General features: G+C 44.9%; 1 protein-coding gene across 4 annotated transcripts in view; it reads left to right on the top strand.

Annotated features, from left to right (window-relative positions):
* The window catches only part of LOC112245787 (alpha-1,6-mannosylglycoprotein 6-beta-N-acetylglucosaminyltransferase B-like), a 175,116-nt gene that overhangs the window by 115,878 nt on the left and 39,136 nt on the right, over nt 1–20,102 (top strand). For all 4 annotated transcript variants that reach the window (XM_042302528.1, XM_042302539.1, XM_042302531.1 and 1 more), the window contains exon 9: nt 11,943–12,074. In XM_042302528.1, coding sequence (XP_042158462.1) covers nt 11,943–12,074 — 132 coding nt within the window. The remainder of the gene's footprint in view (nt 1–11,942; nt 12,075–20,102) is intronic.

Consider the following 20,102-nt stretch of genomic DNA (forward strand, 5'->3'; position numbering starts at 1 on the left):
TTGTCTCCGTCACACGTCTCCAGTTTCCTCCCGGGCAGGTGGTTACGGATGGGAAATATCGGAGACAGATAGCCATCTTAGGGCAAACAAAAGCTTGATTGAAGTCCTGCGGAGTGCAATAAGAAAGGATCACAGCTCTGTAGCCGACAGGAGCCTTTTCTCATTGCATCGTGGATGTGTCACATAATGATATTCATATTATGATATATGATATTCGTCATTAACAGTTCAGGTTTGACTGATAATGCAGACAACATGAAATGGAATCAGAATATTATGCAGGATTGATTTGATTCCTAAATCATCTAGTTTGATTGAGGCCTGCCGCCCTCACACGCTGTCTGCTCTGCTTCCTGTAAATATCCCAGTATGTCTCCCAAATGGCACCCTATTCTCTTTTTAGTGCACTACTTTTGACCCGGACCCATAGGCCTCTCGTCAAAAGTAGTGCATAGTATGGTATCATGACACAAGGTGAGACCCAGATGCAGACACAGGAGGCAGATGGTTGGAGTCTTACAATGTTTATTAATCCAAAAGGGGTAGGCAAGAGAATGGTCGTGGACAGGCAAAAGGTCAAAACCAGATCAGGAGTCCAGGAGGTACAGAATGGCAGAGTCCAGGAGGTACAGAGTGGCAGACAGGCTCATGGTCAAGGCAGGCAGAATGGTCAGGCAGGCGGGTACAGAGTCCAGAAGAGGCAAGGGTCAAAACCGGGAGGACTAGAAAAGGGTGAATAGCAAAGGCAGGGGTATGGGGAAAATGCTGGTTGACTTGGAAACATACAAGATGTACTGGCACAGAGAGACAGGAACCACAGGGATAAATACACTGGGGAAAATCAGCAACACCTGGAGGGGGTGGAGACAATCACAAGGACAGGTGAAACAGATTTGGGATGCACACCCTCTACTTCCTATGCCACTTACTTAGCGTCTGATGTGCTGCAATGTTTTTCACCTATCATTATAATTCCGAGGCAATACAACTCAAAGGGGAGGGGCATACACTTTCAAGGTGTCGTGTGAAGACAGTCAAAGTGAAACGTTTTCCGCAATGTTTTGTTTTTTATTGCCTCAAAAGAACAGGTGCAGATGCTCAGTAACCCAGACCATAGCCATCACATCATTTATACATCCTTCCTATTTTTACAATAAACTGACGTAGGCTACAATATTACATGGAGTTATGAAGTACAGCTGTTCTCAAACCAGTCTGGAGGATAGAGTTCGCCTTTAGACTCACAGCACAAAACAAATAGAAGTTCCACTCTACTGCACAGACGTATGACACACACACACACACACACACACACACACGCACGGACTGTACACACACACACACACACTGCACACACACACACTGTTGTTAGGTTCTAAATGAACCTAGTAAAACTCACGGATGATTAGTAAAGCTTAAACCAAGTTTATTCGCCCGTTGGGTCAATACAGCTGCATTAGACAAAAACATATTCACACAAGCACTGATATTTAACCCTTTCACAGGTACCATCACACGGGTGTGATTGTTCTACAGTGGTCCCTGAAGCGTATGATCACACCCGTGTTACTAGGATGCTAATTTAGAAAGCTTATTTAGAACGGCCTGTTTCGAATGACGCAACCATCAGCATTTGAGCTGGTCACACTTTTTCCAGAAACTATTTACACAAACACAGTCCTTACAAAGTTATGTCCAGAATGTGAGCAGTTTATTTTTGGATGCAATATTCAGATATTCACAGAAGTATCTATTGCATAACACAATCATCCAAACCAGAAAGGTGTAGGCTACATTTGTCCTAGCAACACAATCGGTCATATAACTCTCGGCTGACATAAACTACAATAGGAATTAGCTAATGACTGCCTTGCCTGGTTCACCAACTACTTTGCAGACAGAGTTCAGTGTGTCAAATCGGATGGCATGTTGTCCGGTCCTCTTGCAGTCTCTATGGGGGTGCCACAGGGTTCAATTCTCGGGCCGACTCTTTTCTCTGTATATATCAATGATGTTGCTCTTGCGCGGGTGATTCCCTGATCCACCTCTATGCAGACGACACCATTCTGTATACTTCTGGCGCTTCCTTGGACACTGTGCTATCTAACCTCCAAACAAGCTTCAATGCCATACAACACTCCTTCCGTGGCCTCCAACTGCTCTTAAACGCTAGTAAAACCAAATGCATGCTTTTCAACCGTTCGCTGCCTGCACCCGCATGCCAGACTAGCATCACCACCCTGGATGGTTCCGACCTGGAATATGTGGACATCTATAAGTACCTAGGTGTCTGGCTAGACTGTAAAATCTCCTTCCAGACTCATATCAAACATCTCCAATCTAAAATCAAATATAGAGTCGGCTTTCTATTCCACAACAAAGCCTCCTTCACTCTTCCCAAACTTACCCTAGTAGAACTGACTATCCTACCGATCCTCGACTTCGGCGATGTCATCTCAAATCAAATCAAATCAAATTTTATTTGTCACATACACATGGTTAGCAGATGTTAATGCGAGTGTAGCGAAATGCTTGTGCTTCTAGAAAATAGCTTCCAATACTCTACTCAGCAAACTGGATGCAGTTTATCACAGTGCCATCCGTTTTGTTACTAAAGCACCTTATACCACCCACCACTGCGACCTGTATGCTCTAGTCGGCTGGTCCTCGCTGCATATTCGTCGCCAGACCCACTGTCATCTACAAGTCCATGCTAGGTAAAGCTACGCCTTATCTCAGTTCACTTGTCACGATGGCAACACCCACCCGTAGCGCGCACTCTAGCAGGTGTATCTCACTGATCAACACCTCATTTGGCCGCCTTTCCTTCCAGTTCTCTGCTGCCTGTGACTGGAACGAATTGCAAAAATCGCTGAAGTTGGAGACTTTTATCTCCCTCACCAACTTTAAACATCTGCTATCTGAGCAGCTAACTGATCGCTGCAGCTGTACATAGTCCATCGGTAAATAGCCCACCCAATTTACCTACCTCATCCCCATACTGTTTTTATTTATTTACTTTTCTGCTCTTTTGCACACCAGTATCTCTTCCTGCACATGACGATCTGATCATTTATCACTCCAGTGTTAATCTTCTAAATTGTAATTATTCACCTACCTCCTCATGCCTTTTGCACACAATGTATATAGACTCTTTTTTTCTTTTTTTCTCTACTGTGTTATTGACTTGTTAATTGTTTACTCCATGTGAAACTCTGTGTTGTTGTCTGTTCACACTGCTATGCTTTATCTTGGCCAGGTCGCAGTTGTAAATGAGAACTTGTTCTCAACTAGCCTACCTGGTTAAATAAAGGTGAAATAAAAATACATTTAAAAAAATGGCAATTACTATGTATAATTAATCACATCACGAGTGAGCTCACCATTGATCTAAATGATAGAGTAAAACACTTTCTAGAAATCGAAAGTAATCTGACGATTAGTTTCAGCGCACCGCTATGCTTTTTTCTGTTTATTGGTCTGTTTATAGTATGCATGTTGAAGGGGTGTGTCGTCTACCATCGTTCACATCCCACCATTCACTTCCTGAAGTTCTCAAAAAATGAATGAACCCTTACTCATCTCATTTTGTTATAGCATCTTTGGTCCGACAGACGATTACGTGAAACCCAGGATCCATTGTATGTCAACAAACATGGCTCCACACATAGCTGGAATTAGCTTAGCTCATCATAATCAGTACAACCTTCAAAAAAGTATTTTACACACATAATATGTGCCCATTGCAATCTATGCAAGAATCGGAATGCATGATTTATCACCGGTACTTGAAAACATGAGAATAAAACAGTAAATATATCAATAATTACCGAATCAAAATATTTTCTAGTGATTTATTTATATATTTATAGTGATTTATTGATACAAATGGCGCGTGCCAGCAGTCAATTACGTAACCTCTAAATCCCACTCTGACTCATTCAGTGTTGTTGTTTATGTATGTATCTAGAGAGCTAAGCTGTAGCATTAGCAATGTCTTTCAAAAGGAGACAACTCACAAATGCGGAAATTCTGGAGATTTCTTACAATTCTGACAATGAGTCAGTATGAAAGTCAGGAATCAGATTCTGACAGTGACAGTGAGGAGCTGCCCCCCAGCCATTGAGAACCCTATATCTGAGGACCACTTGTCCACATACAAAGTCCCCGGTCCCTTTGAAGATGCTGGTGGTGATGGAGGCAGACCGACAGTGGATGAAGTACAGGAGTTCTGTGGTAGCTGGAAGGCTGCCAGCCATTTCACCCCTCCTGGCCCTGCTGTTTGCTTTGATGAGTCCCAGTCTGGAGTGCCCCCTTGCCATTTCCATCTGAGGCAGAGTGCTTCAAGTTGTAACTGACAGAGAGGCTGGTGGGAGACATAGTAGAGACCAATTGCTAAGCCTTGGAGCTACAGAAGAAGAGAGAGATAGGAGTGGGGTGGACAACCACAATTAGTGAAATGTATACCTTCCAGGTGCCAGTCCTTCTCATGGGGATAGTAAATAATAACTCCCTAAGAGAATACTGGAGCGCCGATCCTATGTTTGCATCTCCCTTCTTTGCCACCCTCTTTTCCCAAGACCGCTTCCTAGTTCTGCTGTGATAACTGCATTTCGTCAACAACGCTACTGCCATCCTAAACGACCCGTTATACAAAATAAGAAATGTTCTTACCAGCCTAACAATAGCATTTGGTTGAGTGTGCCATACAAAGACCTATGCATTGATGAGCACGAGGGGCTCGGGGTGTCCTTGTCTGTGGTGATGACCATGCTGGCTCCTCACCTCAGCAAGGGACACACTTTGTACGTGGACAGCAGTCCCACACACTCTTCCAGCATCTGCTCTCCAACAACACAGGGGCTTGTGGCACGGTCTGGTCAAACAGGAAGGGGATGCCGGCATTCAGATGCAAGAAGATGCAGAGATGGGAGGCGGAGTTCAAGGAGCACGGTCAACAGCTGGCAGTAAAGTGGCATGACAAACGAGACGTCCATGTCCTCTCCACTGTCCATACAGCAGCCATGTCAGCCACAGGGAAGGTGGACCACCTGACAGAAGAGAGAAAAATCAAACCAGACTACGTGCTTGACTATAACCTCATAATGGGGGCAGTGGATACGGCGGACATGATAAACAGCTTTGTGGAATGCACTCGGAAAACAACCAGGCGGTATAAAATATATTTCTCCATCTGATCAACGCAGCCCTCAATGGCCACATAGTTCAGGTCATGATGATTACTGAGCAAGGGAGTTTTTGTAATTGGACGTACAGTTCACATGCAAGTCACATACAGAAACTATTAACGTAATAAGGCACTTACTTTGACAGAAACGCAGCCTGGATTTGAACCAGGGTGTCTGTAGTGATGCCTATAGCACTGAGATGCTGTGCCTTAGACCGCTGGGGAGTCATAAGGCTTCAGAACTGACGCAATTAGCATTGTTTTCCAGAGCTAATAGAAGAATGTAGTTAGCTACATTAGCCCGATTGTATATAACACCATAAAGGTTATGAAATGAGTAACGTTACCTCGCGTGTCCGCGGTTATAAGGAATATACACAAATATATTGTGCTCCAAACATACAGTGAGCTACAGTAGAAACGTCCTAAGATGACATACAGAAACTATTATAACATAATAAGGCACTTACTTTGGTAGAAATGCAGTCTGGATTTGAACATGGGTGTCTGTAGTGACGTCTCTAGCACTGAGACGCTGTGCCTTAGACCGCTGTGCCACTTGGGAGTCATAAGGCCAGGGTAGCTTCAAAATACAACACATGCTAATACTTCTCTGAAGCAATTAGCATTGTTTCCCAGAGCTAATAGAAGAATGTAGCTAGCTACCTTAGCATTGAGTATAACACCATAAAGGTTATGAAACGAGTAACGTTACCTTGCGTGTCCGCGGTTATAAGTAATATACACAAAACCATTGTGCTACAGTAGAAACCACATAACATGACATGCAGAAACGATTGTAACTTAATAAGGCACTTACTTTGATAGAAACATTTCCAAAGTTGTTATTGGTAACGAAAACAACTATGACTGCGATGCAGGTAACAGATGGAACATGTGAACTTGTGTGTGCAGGACGGGAGATGAGCAAATGTCTGCAGACTTAAACTGCACTAACAATTGGGAAGTGTTTGGGGAATTTTGTCCGGGTCAGAAAAATGAATTAGTCCGCAAAAGTAAAAAATGACTACTTTTATGTGAATGAATGAGCCGGAACACACCTCAATTCAAACTGTTCTCAGAAAATAAAAAAACTTGCTCGAAAATAATTTGAAATTGACAAATTGAAAAACAGCATATAATTAAAAATCGGCTGCGTGCCTTGGTTTGTGGGCAGCGCGGATTAAATGCACTGATGCGTAACAATCACATTCTGGAATGGAGAGAACATTCTAAGAGTTAGAGATATTTGGAATGCAAAGTTTATCTCTTTCTCCTATGCCCGAGTCTCCTCCTCTATATCTGAACTGCCAACTGTTGCTAGACAGAACCTTAGTGATATATCTTCCTCACTTCATCTGACCTGACCTCTGCCCCATAGTGCTCGCTCCTCCCCAACTCACGGCGGTCGTGGTGACTGGTACCAGACTGTGTCTTTCCTCCTCCTATATGATCCCCGATGGCTAACGACAACACATCCTGACAGAATGGAAACGTTTTATACTCCCCTCTCTCCCTCAGTGACACGAACAAGTATATTTTGTGATTTCACAAGTCAAGAAATCAGAACCCAACACTGTCACCACATGTACAAAAACACACAGCCTCCCCCCACACACCACACAGTGTGTTCAACAAAGTGTACCCCACTACATACAGACGCTCCTATTGGACTCAGTACCACCAGCCTTATGTAATGTGTCATTAAAGCTTAAAGTTCATGCTCTTTCATGTGTTAATACTTTACAGTAAAAGCCTCCACTAGAGATTGTCTTCCATTAGGCTCATACTCTGACAAAATGTACATTTATTTGTATACATACAGTACATGCAGTACTGCAGGAGTGTTGTGTTTAACTGTCAGTACAGTAAAGAACAGTACTTTAGTTTGTCTTTGCTTGTTATGTGAAATAAGCTACATGGGAGTGTGAGCGATGTGAAGGACAGAGAGAGTTGGGGGATATGTTGGTTGGATGGGGAGGGGGATTCTTGATGGGGGAAGGGCTCAATCCTGCCATTCAGGGCCGGATGGACGAGTGTGGGGGAAGAGGTGGAGGAGGGAGACAGTGGCAGCTCATCTTGTCTGCGGTGAAACCTCTTTCAGAAATCCCATCAAATTGCAGAGGCGCACGCACACACACACACACACACACACACACACAGACGTCAGCCACACTTATCTCCTCTCACTCTCAAGGATGAGATTCAGACAGAGACTTACAGTATTAGACTCACATCCTCTCCTCTTTCTAACAAGAGCTCTCAGAACTATATTTACTGCATAACAGGGCCTGGAGATAGTAGGTTATAGACAACAGCATCCTGTCTCACTCCGTACAAATGACCCTCTCATCCCAACACATGACATGCTGTACGGGCTGTGTTTGGCGTGAGAGGCTTGTTAAAGGCTTCTGTGTTTATAGTATATTCAACAGTGGTGTCCTTGAGTCTGTAGGGAAACAGATGAGCTAGCCAGAGGAACATGTTGTGTCTGTATCGTGTGTGTTTCGGTAATAAATGTGTGTGCGTGTGAGTGTGCGTGTGAGTGTGCGTGTGTGTGTGTGTGTGTGTGTGTGTGGTGTTTGCTGTCTGAGCTCCAAAACACATATGCATGGAGACACACTGTCTCTTTCTCTCTCTTTCTCTCTCTCTCTCTCTCTCCCTTTCTCTCCTGCATTATAGCGTTGGGATTGTTACTTCAAATGCGTGTGTGTTTTATTTGCTCGTATTACAGTATGCGGTCATTCATATCAACTTCCTTTTCCAAATGCACTTATTGTAAGTCCCTCGGGATAAGAGGGTCTGCTCAATCAAATCTAAAACATCAGCGTGTTCTGTAGAGAGAGGAAATTGACTGTAGCCCACCTCCACCACCATGTCCATTAGCCTTGTCTCCATCTGTCACGATGGGCCAACGCACACAAACACACACACACAACCCCTCAGATCTCTCAACCAGACCACTCACAGGTCAGCTGTCCAATAGGGACTTGGTCGGCACGGTAACGCCAAGGTTTTAGCCAATCGATGCGAAAGAAAATGGAGTCAAGTGACGGGAGTGAAAGCAGACACAGCCCTGTGGTCTCAGGGGTGATCTCTACTTCTTCACGTCTAGTAGGAGGAAATGGATACAGTGTAAATTGATGAGGGAAAGACATGAGAAACATAGGAGAATCCTTCCGCCCAGTGGGGTATAGCAGAAATCAGTGAAGGCAAGGGTTTTGGGTTGCGGTAGATTCCTTTTATTTTTAAATGGTAAGGAGTTTGGAATGTTGTGGGGGAATCAATGGTAGGATCACTGTACCGTGGAGAGAGCAATGTGTGTGAGAGACACACACACTGACACACAGAAGTAGACCGCACACACACACTGACACACAGAAGTAGACCGCACACACTCACACACTGACACACAGAAGTAGACCACACACACACGCACACACACACACACACACACACACACACACACACACACACACACACACACACACACACACACACACACACACACACACACAGAAGTAGACCGCACACACACACTGACACACAGACACACACATCCTCTCTCTCACAGGCTCCAACTATCACTCTTCCTTAATAATGCAAAAACTAAACCACCCTCTGGCAGGGAGTCTCTCTGCATCTCTCTGTCTCTGACACACACTCCTCTTTCGTCCTCTCCCTCGCTCCTCTCATCTCTGAAACGGACACATGTCTCCCCTGTCGGTGCCCCTTTGACCGCATGATGTGTAGATCTCCCTCTTTTTCTGATGCTGTTGCCCGCTCACTGTTCTGGCCATCTGCTACTCATACAGTTTGGATCACACTACTGAACGGTGCTTCACCCTCATCATCAACGCAGTGCTGTCGTTTGATCTAGCTGATTGATTGATGTTTCATTGTGTTTCTCTAATGCTCGGGGGCTTTTAAGCAGGTTCAACGTTTCTCTCGTCATAGTACGATAATGAGTTGGTGGTTTACTCAAAGTGACTTACTGTGAATTCAGTACAGGACCGAAGGTGTTTTGACCTGACCAGGATCGACTTTTGACCCTACATTCCAGGGCACAGTGTTTCCTGGTCAGGGTCATGTGATCAGTGACTCCTGGTCTGAAGTATACAACAGGTCCCCATGCAGGCATCTAGCAGCGCAGCAGGTAGACTTGTGGTTAAAGCTGGTGCCAATATCTGAGCTGACAAGGTAGAAAATCGGTCGATGTGCCCTTGAGCAAGCCACTTCACCCTAATTTTCTCCAGAGGCGCCGTACTACTATGGCTGACCCTGTAAATCAACACTTTTCACTGCACCGATCCCGTGTATGTGACAATAACACATTTAAATCTCATAACCTTCTTCAGCCAACTGATCAATGGAAACCATAGTTAATGTAAACTCTGCTCTGTCTGTGTGCTGTGTGTTTGAAACACACGGTGGTTAATGTAACCTCTGCTCTGTGTTTGAAACACACGGTAGTTAATGTAACCTCTGCTCTGTGTTTGAAACACACGGTAGTTAATGTAACCTCTGCTCTGTGTTTGAACCATACAGTAGTTAATGTAACCTCTGCTCTGTGTTTGAACCATACAGTAGTTAATGTAACCTCTGCTCTGTGTTTGAACCATACAGTAGTTAATGTAACCTCTGCTCTGTGTTTGAACCATACAGTAGTTAATGTAACCCCTGCTCTGTGTTTGAAACACACGGTAGTTAATGTAACCTCTGCTCTGTGTTTGAAACACACGGTAGTTAATGTAACCTCTGCTCTGTGTTTGAACCATACAGTAGTTAATGTAACCCCTGCTCTGTGTTTGAACCATACAGTAGTTAATGTAACCTCTGCTCTGTGTTTGAACCATACAGTAGTTAATGTAACCTCTGCTCTGTGTTTGAAACACACAGTAGTTAATGTAACCCCTGCTCTGTGTTTGAACCATACAGTAGTTAATGTAACCCCTGCTCTGTGTTTGAACCATACAGTAGTTAATGTAACCCCTGCTCTGTGTTTGAACCATACAGTAGTTAATGTAACCCCTGCTCTGTGTTTGAAACACACGGTAGTTAATGTAACCTGTGTTTCTGCTCTGCTCTGTGTTTGAAACACACGGTAGTTAATGTAACCTCTGCTCTGTGTTTGAACCATACAGTAGTTAATGTAACCTCTGCTCTGTGTTTGAACCATACAGTAGTTAATGTAACCCCTGCTCTGTGTTTGAAACACACGGTAGTTCATGTAACCTCTGCTCTGTGTTTGAACCATACAGTAGTTAATGTAACCTCTGCTCTGTGTTTGAACCATACAGTAGTTAATGTAACCCCTGCTCTGTGTTTGAAACACACGGTAGTTAATGTAACCTCTGCTCTGTGTTTGAAACACACGGTAGTTAATGTAACCTCTGCTCTGTGTTTGAACCATACAGTAGTTAATGTAACCTCTGCTCTGTGTTTGAACCATACAGTAGTTAATGTAACCTCTGCTCTGTGTTTGAAACACACGGTAGTTAATGTAACCTCTGCTCTGTGTTTGAACCATACAGTAGTTAATGTAACCTCTGCTCTGTGTTTGAAACACACGGTAGTTAATGTAACCTCTGCTCTGTGTTTGAAACACACGGTAGTTAATGTAACCCCTGCTCTGTGTTTGAACCATACAGTAGTTAATGTAACCTCTGCTCTGTGTGTTTGAACCATACAGTAGTTAATGTAACCTCTGCTCTGTGTTTGAACCATACAGTAGTTAATGTAACCCCTGCTCTGTGTTTGAAAACACACCTCTGCTCTGTGTTTGGTAGTTAATGTAACCTCTGCTCTGTGTTTGAAACACACGGTAGTTAATGTAACCCCTGCTCTGTGTTTGAAACACACGGTAGTTAATGTAACCTCTGCTCTGTGTTTGAAACACACGGTAGTTAATGTAACCTCTGCTCTGTGTTTGAACCATACAGTAGTTAATGTAACCTCTGCTCTGTGTTTGAACCATACAGTAGTTCATGTAACCCCTGCTCTGTGTGTTTGAACCATACAGTAGTTCATGTAACCCCTGGTCTGTGTGTTTGAACCATACAGTAGTTCATGTAACCCCTGCTCTGTGTGTTTGAACCGTACAGTAGTTAATGTAACCTCTGCTCTGTGTTTGAAACACACGGTAGTTAATGTAACCTCTGCTCTGTGTTTGAACCATACAGTAGTTCATGTAACCCCTGCTCTGTGTGTTTGAACCATACAGTAGTTCATGTAACCCCTGGTCTGTGTGTTTGAACCATACAGTAGTTCATGTAACCCCTGCTCTGTGTGTTTGAACCATACAGTAGTTCATGTAACCCCTGGTCTGTGTGTTTGAACCATACAGTAGTTCATGTAACCCCTGCTCTGTGTGTTTGAACCATACAGTAGTTCATGTAACCTCTGCTCTGTGTGTTTGAACCGTACAGTAGTTCATGTAACCCCTGCTCTGTGTGTTTGAACCGTACAGTAGTTCATGTAACCCCTGGTCTGTGTGTTTGAACCATACAGTAGTTCATGTAACCCCTGGTCTGTGTGTTTGAACCGTACAGTAGTTAATGTAACCCCTGGTCTGTGTGTTTGAACCGTACAGTAGTTCATGTAACCTCTGCTCTGTGTGTTTGAACAGTACAGTAGTTCATGTAACCCCTGGTCTGTGTGTTTGAACCATACAGTAGTTCATGTAACCCCTGGTCTGTGTGTTTGAACCATATAGTAGTTCATGTAACCTCTGCTCTGTGTTTCTGTCTCATAGATTTCTCGGGGTGCCCCCAGGCAGAGGGAGCTGCCCCTTGACAGGACCTCTGCCCTTTGACCTCATCTACACAGACTACCACGGCATGCAGCAGATGAAGCAGCACATGGGGCTTTCGCTCAAGAGACACAAGTATGTGTGTGTGTGTGTGTGTGTGTGTGTGTGTGTGTGTGTGTGTGTGCGCATGCGTGCGTGCATGTGTGTGTGTGCGTGCGTGCGTGTGCACGTACGTGCCAGTGTGTATAATATACATGTGTCAGTGTGTTATCATAGCTCAGGTTTACGGCCTGTGTTTATGAGTCCATAATGGCTGCTTATTAGATGCTACTGAAGTGTCTCTCTGCTCGTAACTCACACAGTTAGTTAATCCCCTATAGGTCAGTAAAACATCCCTCAGTCTCCGGCCAGACTGTCAGTCCTGTCTAATCCTATGATGGAAGGGGAGGGGGAGGCATCAATACAAAAGGACAGCACCACAGCAGTAACAATACACACTCTCTCCATCAATTGAGAATTACATGACAGGTCTTCCTTTTGAAGTCCACACAGGCATAAATGCATTCAAAGAAACACAAACACACACATAGACAACAAAAAGCACATACAGTTGAAGTCGGAAGTTTACATACACTTAAGTTGGAGTCATTAAAACTTGTTTTCAACCACTCCACAAATTTCTTGTTAACAAACTATAGTTTTGGAAAGTGCATGACACAAGTAATCTTTCCAACAATTGTTTACAGACAGATTATTTCACTTATACAGTAAGTCACTGTATCACAATTCCAGTGGGTCAGAAGTTTACATACACTAAGTTGACTGTGCTTTTAAACAGCTTGGAAAATACCAGAAAATGATGTCATGGCTTTAGAAGCTTCTGATAGGCTAATTGACATCATTTGAGTCAATTGGAGGTGCACCTGTGGATGTATTTCAAGGCCTACATTCAAACTCAGTGCCTCCCTGCTTGACATGAACCAGATACACACAGACATGTTCAGTGCCGTCTGTCTGACTTACACCATTGGCAGATTGTTGTGCTCGGCAACAAATAGCACCAACTAGAACGCATACAGCACAACGCTCATACCAGCTCATCTTCTATATACAGTATGCTCCAGCTCAGCTGTCAACAGCTTATTATTGCTGTTGTACTGGTTGGGTTCTGCGTCGAGGTTAACTATCGATCGTAGGGAGGCACTGAGAGAGCGAGATAGAGGGGAAGAAAGATAGAAGGGAGAGTGCAAATGGAAGAGTGGCAAGCCTCTTGACTCAAACTGACACCAGATAACAGCCGATGCCCACGCCATGTATTTTTTAAATCCAATTATGAATGAGGGATGAGAGAGTTTTGGTAGTCGTGTGTGTGTGTGTGTGTGTGTGTGTGTGTGTGTGTGTGTGTGTGTGTGTGTGTGTGTGTGTGTGTGTGTGTGTGTGTGTGTGTGTGTGTGTGTGTGTGTGTGTGTGTGTGTGTGTGTGTGTTGTGTTGTTTGTGTGTGTGCGTGCGTGCGTGCGTGCAAGGGCATGGTAAGTGAACCCTGAAATCCGCCCAGCAGCCACTCTGGCTGTGTGTGTGGACATGTTTAATTATACTTGTGGGGACCAGAAGTCCCCACAGGAATAGTAAACAAACAAAAAGTTAGTCAAATACTATCTCTATGGGATTTAGAGTTAGAATTAGTTTCAGGGTTAGGAGCTAGTTTAGGGTTATGGTTAGGTTTTGGGGTTAAGTTTAGGGTCAGGCTTAAGGTTAGGGTTAAGCTATTTTGAATGGGACTGAATTGTGTCCCCCCACAAGGTTAGTTGTACAAGATTGTGTGTGTGTGCCTGTGTATCACGTTGCAGGGAAGACCCAGATGCAGACAGTGTCGAAGTAACAAAAGTGTATTACTAGAACAGGGGGCAGGCAAAACGACAGGTCAAGGGCAGGCAGAGATCAGTCGTCCAGATCAGAGTCCAGAAGGTACAGAACAGCAGGCAGGCTCAGGGTCAAGGCAGGCACAGGTCAATCATCCAGTGTGGTGTGACAAGGTACAGAACGGCAGGCAGGCTCAGAGCAGGCAGAAAGGTCAAAACCCGGAAAACTATAAAACAGGAACTAGAAACAGGCAGGAGCAAGGGGAAAACCGCTGGTAGACTTCACAAACAAAAAAAACTGGCAACAGACACAGAGAACACAGGCATAAATACACTGGGGATAATGGGGAAGATGAGCGACGCCTGGAGGGGGGTGGAGACCAGCACAAAGACAGGTGAAAAAGATCATGGTGTGACAGTGTGTGTGTGTGCATGCCTGCCTGCCTGCCTGCGTGTGTGTTTGTGACCAAACAACTTTGTCCGACTGGTCGTAATAGTTTGCTGAGGTCAGCAGCTCTCCCAGACAGTGAGTGGCTGAATGGTTATGGAGCCGTGTTGATTTCGGCCTGGCCTACTCGGATGTGACTTTTAGTGTTGTGAGGCAAAGCGGCACACGTCAATCTCTCCCGATCAATCAAGGGTTTGCTGTGTATAAATCAACGTCCTTTTTTTTGTACAGCGTGATTTGAGGTTTCGAAATGTAATTAATATCGTAGTCCTAAACATAGTCAGATGTAGCTATGGTAAACAACCTTTGGTGTTATTCTTTAAAGAATCTCTCTGCAACACACAGGGAATAGACTATGAAATGTACGACCCATTCCCTACACAGTACATTACATGTATAAAGCTCAGTATTGATTTGTAAGAAGAACAAACTCCAACGCTTTCTTCCGCACAGTACATCATCATATACATCAAGGCTTTTATACTACAAACATGAATAACTTATCCGTCTAGTCCTCACCTTATTGGAGCCTCATACGCTTTAAAGGATGAAGTAGGCTTTAGACACAGACCTTTCTCCCCTACTTTAACCCCATATGTAGTCATTTACCCACAATCCCTAGAGGTTTTGTGGACAAGAATGAGATGCGAGCCTTTTATCAGCCCTATCAGCTGAAAGGCATATCATTAATCAAGTGCAGAGCTCCTGGGCCCTTCAGTCTCTGTTTAATTACTTTAGTTTGATGTTGCTCCCAACGTCCAGATGCATTAATAATGCCTGGCCAGCCAATCCGCTAGTTTCCTGGGGAGGGAGGGGGAGGTGTGTGTGTGTGCGTTCAGGGGAAGAAGAAGAGGAGGGGGGGTCAGTGATAGGAAAAGGGCAGAGGTCTGGTAAAGATGCTGAAAACTGATATTGTGCGGCTTTAAATCACACCTCCCAACTGATCATGGGGGATACACTATTGATCACTATGTACTCCTCAGCCTGAAGTCTCCCCACTTGGGCCAGCTAGCTTTTCGCGTGGCACCGTCTGGCAAGACGCTTAAGGAGGGCGGTCAAGTGTGCTAGCAAGGCAGAGATCCTGAGTTTGTGCCAGGTATGGATCGAATCGGGAGGAAGTGGTACTCACTAAGCAAGCAGTGTGACGTCCTTTACATACGCATGGTGAATTTACTGCTCTGATAGAGCAGAGCTAGAAGAGGACTGCGAGGGTATACATACACGGGTGCGCACACACACAGAAAATGTTACGTAAGCAGGGTTACTCAGCAGACTTACTGACACTTACTCAGAAACCCAGGCCATTTCTCACCATAAAATGGCGCCGGAGGAGATGGCTGCCGTTTTACGGTCTCCTAACCAATTGTGCTATTATGTGTTTTTTTCTCTCAATATTTATAAATGATTTTGTAATAATGTTTCTGCAACCGTATCTTACGAAAGAAAAGAGCTTCTGGATGTCAGGACAGCGATCACGATATTCTCCAACCACCCCACAGGGCAGACATCCCAATTATTCGCAAAAGGAAGCGACGCAGAGGAAGAAGAGCCGGATGCCTCGTCCGGACCCGCAGAAGACAACGAGGAAAGCTGCCATTTACCGTAAATACTACTCGCCAACGTGCAGTCATTGGTCAATAAACTAGGCGAGGTACGATCACAAATATTCACTGCACCGGCAGGATAGAACAGCACACTAGATTTTGCTCGCCTGAAGTTGAGTATATTGTGATAAACTGCAGGCCACATTACTTGCCTAGAGAGTTCTCAGCTATACTTTTCGTGGCTGTTTATCTACCACCACAGACAGATGCTGGCACTAAGACCGCACCAGTCAGCTGTATAAGGAAATAAGCAAACAGGAAACCACTCACCCAGAGGCGGCACTCCTAGTGGCTGGTGACTTAAATCAGTTCTACCAAATCTCTATCAACATGTTAAATGTGAAGGGCCTCCCGGGTGACGCAGTGGTCTAGGGCATTGCAGTGCTAGCTGTGCCACCAGAGACTCTGGGTTCGCGCCCAGGCTCTGTCGCACAATTGGCCTAGCGTCGTCCGGGTTAGGGAGGATTTGGCCGGTAGGGATATCCTTGTCTCATCGCGCACCAGCGACTCCTGTGGCGGGCCAGGCGCAGTGCGCGCTAACCAGGTCGCCAGGTGCACAGGTGTTTTGTTTCCTCCAACACATTGGTGCGGCTGTCTTCCGGGTTGGATGCATGCTGTTTTAAGAAGCCGTGCGGCTTGGTTGGGTTGTGTTTTGGAGGACGCATAGACGCATGGCTTTCGACCTTCGTCTCCCCCGAGCCCGTACGGGACTTGTAGCGATGAGAAAAGATAGTAACTACTAACAATTGGATACCACGAAATTGGGGAGAAAATGGGGTAAAATTTAAAATAAAATAAAACTTGTTAAATGTGCAACCAGAGGGAAAAAAATTCTAGATCACCTGTACTCCACACACAGAGATGCATACAAAGCTCTCCCTCGCCCTCCATTTGGTAAATCCAACCACAACTCTATCCTCCTGATTCCTGCTTACAAGCAAAAATTAAAGCAGGAAGCACTAGTGACTCTGTCTATAAAAAAATGGTCAGATGAAGCAGATGCTAAACTACAGAACATGTTCCGGGATTCTTCCGATGACATTGAGGAATACACCACATCAGTCACTGGCTTTATCAATAAGGGCATTGAGGACGTCGTCCCCACAGTACGTACATACCCCAACCAGAAGCCATGGATTACAGGCAACATTCGCACTGAGCTAAAGGGTAGAGCTGCCGCTTTCAAGGTGCGGGACTCTAACCCGGAAGCTTACAAGAAATCCCGCCATGCCCTGCGACGAAGCATCAAACAGGCAGAGCGTCAATACAGGGCTAAGATTGAATCATACTACACCGTCTCTCCGACACTCGTCGGATGTGGCAGGGCTTGCAAACGGTTACAGACTACAAAGGGAAGCGCAGCCACGAGCTGCCCAGTGACACGAGCCTACCAGACGAGCTATATCACTTCTATGCTCGCTTCGAGGCAAGCAACACTGAGGCATGCATAGCATCAGCTGTTCCGGACGACTGTGTGATCACGCTCTGCATAGCCGACATGAGTAAGACCATTAAACAGGTCAACATACACAAGGCTGCGGGGACAGGCGGATTACCAGGACGTGTGCTCCGGGCATGTGCTGACCAGCTGGCAGGTGTCTTCACTGACATTTTCAACATGTCCCTGATTGAGTCTGTAATACCAACATGCTTCAAGCAGACCACCATAGTCCCTGTGCCCAAGAACACAAAGGCAACCTGCCTAAATGACTACAGACCCGTAGCACTCACGTCCGTAGCCATGAAGTGCTTTGAAAGGCTGGTAATGGCTCACATCAACACCATTATCCCAGAAACCCTAGACCCACTCCAATTTGCATACCGCCCAAACAGATCCACAGATGATGCAATCTCTATTGCACTCCACACTGCCCTTTCCCACCTGGACAAAAGGAACACCTATGTGAGAATGCTGTTCATTGACTACAGCTCAGCTTTCAACACCATAGTACCCTCAATGCTCATCACCAAGCTAAGGATCCTGGGACTAAACACCTCCCTCTGCAACTGGTTCCTGGACTTCCTGACATGCCGCCCAGGTGGTGAGGGTAGGTAGCAACACATCTGCCAGGCTGATCCTCAACACTGGAGCTCCCCAGGGGTGCGTGCTCAGACCCCTCCTGTACTCCCTGTTCACCCACGACTGCATGGCCAAACACAACTCCAACACCATCATTAAGTTTGCTGATGACACAACAGTGGTAGGCCTGATCACCGACAACGACAAGACAGCCTATAGGGAGGAAGTCAGAGACCTGGCTGGGTGGTGCCAGAATAACAACCTATCCCTCAACATAACCAAGACTAAGGAGATGATTGTGGACTACAGGAAAAGGAGCACCGAGCACGTCCCCATTCTCATTGACGGGGTTGTAGTGGAGCAGGTTGAGAGCATCAAATTCCTTGGTGTCCACATCAACAACAACCTAGATTGGTCCAAAAACACCAAGACAGTCATGAAGAGGGCACGACAAAGCCTATTCCCCCTCAGGAATCTAAAAAGATTTGCCATGGGTCCTGAGATCCTCAAAAGGTTCTACAGCTGCAACATCGAGAGCATCCTGACCAGTTGCATCAGTGCCTGGTACGGCAATTGCTCGGCCTCTGACCGCAAGGCACTTCAGAGGGTAGTGCCTACATCACTGGGGCAAAGCTGCCTGCCATCCACCGCCTCTACCCCAGGCGGTGTCAGAGGAAGGCCCTAAAAATTGTCAACGACCCCAGCCACCCCAGTCATAGACTGTTCTCTCTACTACCACATGGCAAGCAGTACAGGAGTGCCAAGTCTAGGACAAAAAGTCTTCACAACAGTTTATACCCCCAAGCCATAAGACTCCTGAACAGGTAACCAAATGGTTAACCTCTTGATTCTAGCCATCCCGGATCCGGGATCGTGAATACAGCCTCGAGCTCATTAGCATAACACAACGTTAACTATTCATGAAAATCGCAAATGAAATGAAATAAATATGCTAGCTCTCAAGCTTAGCCTTTTGTTAACAACACTGTCATCTCAGATTTTCAAAATATGCTTTTCAACCATAGCAAAACAAGCATTTGTGTAACAGTATTGATAGCTAGCATAGCATTTAGCGTTAGCATTGAGCGGGCAACATTTTCACAAAAACAAGAAAAGCATTCAAATAAAATAATTTACCTTTGAAGAACTTCGGATGTTTTCAATGAGGAGACTCTCAGTTAGATAGCAAATGTTCAGTTTGTCCAAAAAGATTCTTTGTGTAGGAGAAATCGCTCCGTTTTGTACATCACGTTTGGCTACCAAAAAAAAATTAAAATTCAGTCATCAAAACGCCAAACTTTTTTCCAAATTAACTCCATAATATCGACTGAAACATGGTAAACGTTGTTTAGAATCAATCCTCAAGGTGTTTTTCACATATCTCTTCGATGATATATCATTCGTGGAAGTCTCCTCTCTCCCCTGAATCACATGGATGAATGCATGCAGCTTGGAGATTACGCACCAATTTAGACAAAGGACACCGGGCGGACCCCTGGTAAATGTAGTCTCTTATGGCCAATCTTCCAATGATATGCCTACAAATACGTCACAATGCTGCAGACACCTTGGGGAAACGGCAGAAAGTGTAGGCTCGTTCATGGCACATTCACAGCCATATAAGGAGACAATGGAAAACAGCGCCTACACTTTGCCTCAAAAATTCTTGCTCATTTCCTGTTTGAAGTTTCATCTTGGTTTCGCCTGTAGCATGAGTTCTGTGGCACTCACAGATAATATCGTTGCAGTTTTGGAAACGTCAGAGTGTTTTCTTTCCAAAGCTGTCAATTATATGCATAGTCGAGCATCTTTTCGTGACAAAATATTGCGCTTAAAACGGGCACGTTTTTTTATCCATAAATTAAAAGAGCGCCCCCTATATCCAAGAAGTTAACCGGACTATTTGCATTGTGTTCCCCCCCAACCCCTCTTTTACGCTGATGGTACTCTCTGTTTATCTTATATGCATAGTCGCTTTAACTATACATTCATGTACACACTACCTCAATTGGGCCGACCAACCAGTGCTCCCGCACATTGGCTAACCGGGCTATCTGCATTGTGTCCCACCACCCGCCAACCCCTCTTTTTACGCTTCTGCTACTCTCTGTTCATCATATATGCATAGTCACTTTATCGATACCTACATGTACATACTACCTCAATAAGCCTGACTAACAGGTGTCTGTATATAGCCTTGCTACTCTTTTTTGTATTTTTACTGTTGTTTT

The sequence above is a fragment of the Oncorhynchus tshawytscha genome, linkage group LG02 (genome assembly GCF_018296145.1).
Source record: "Oncorhynchus tshawytscha isolate Ot180627B linkage group LG02, Otsh_v2.0, whole genome shotgun sequence".
NCBI classification, from domain to species: Eukaryota; Metazoa; Chordata; class Actinopteri; order Salmoniformes; family Salmonidae; genus Oncorhynchus; species Oncorhynchus tshawytscha.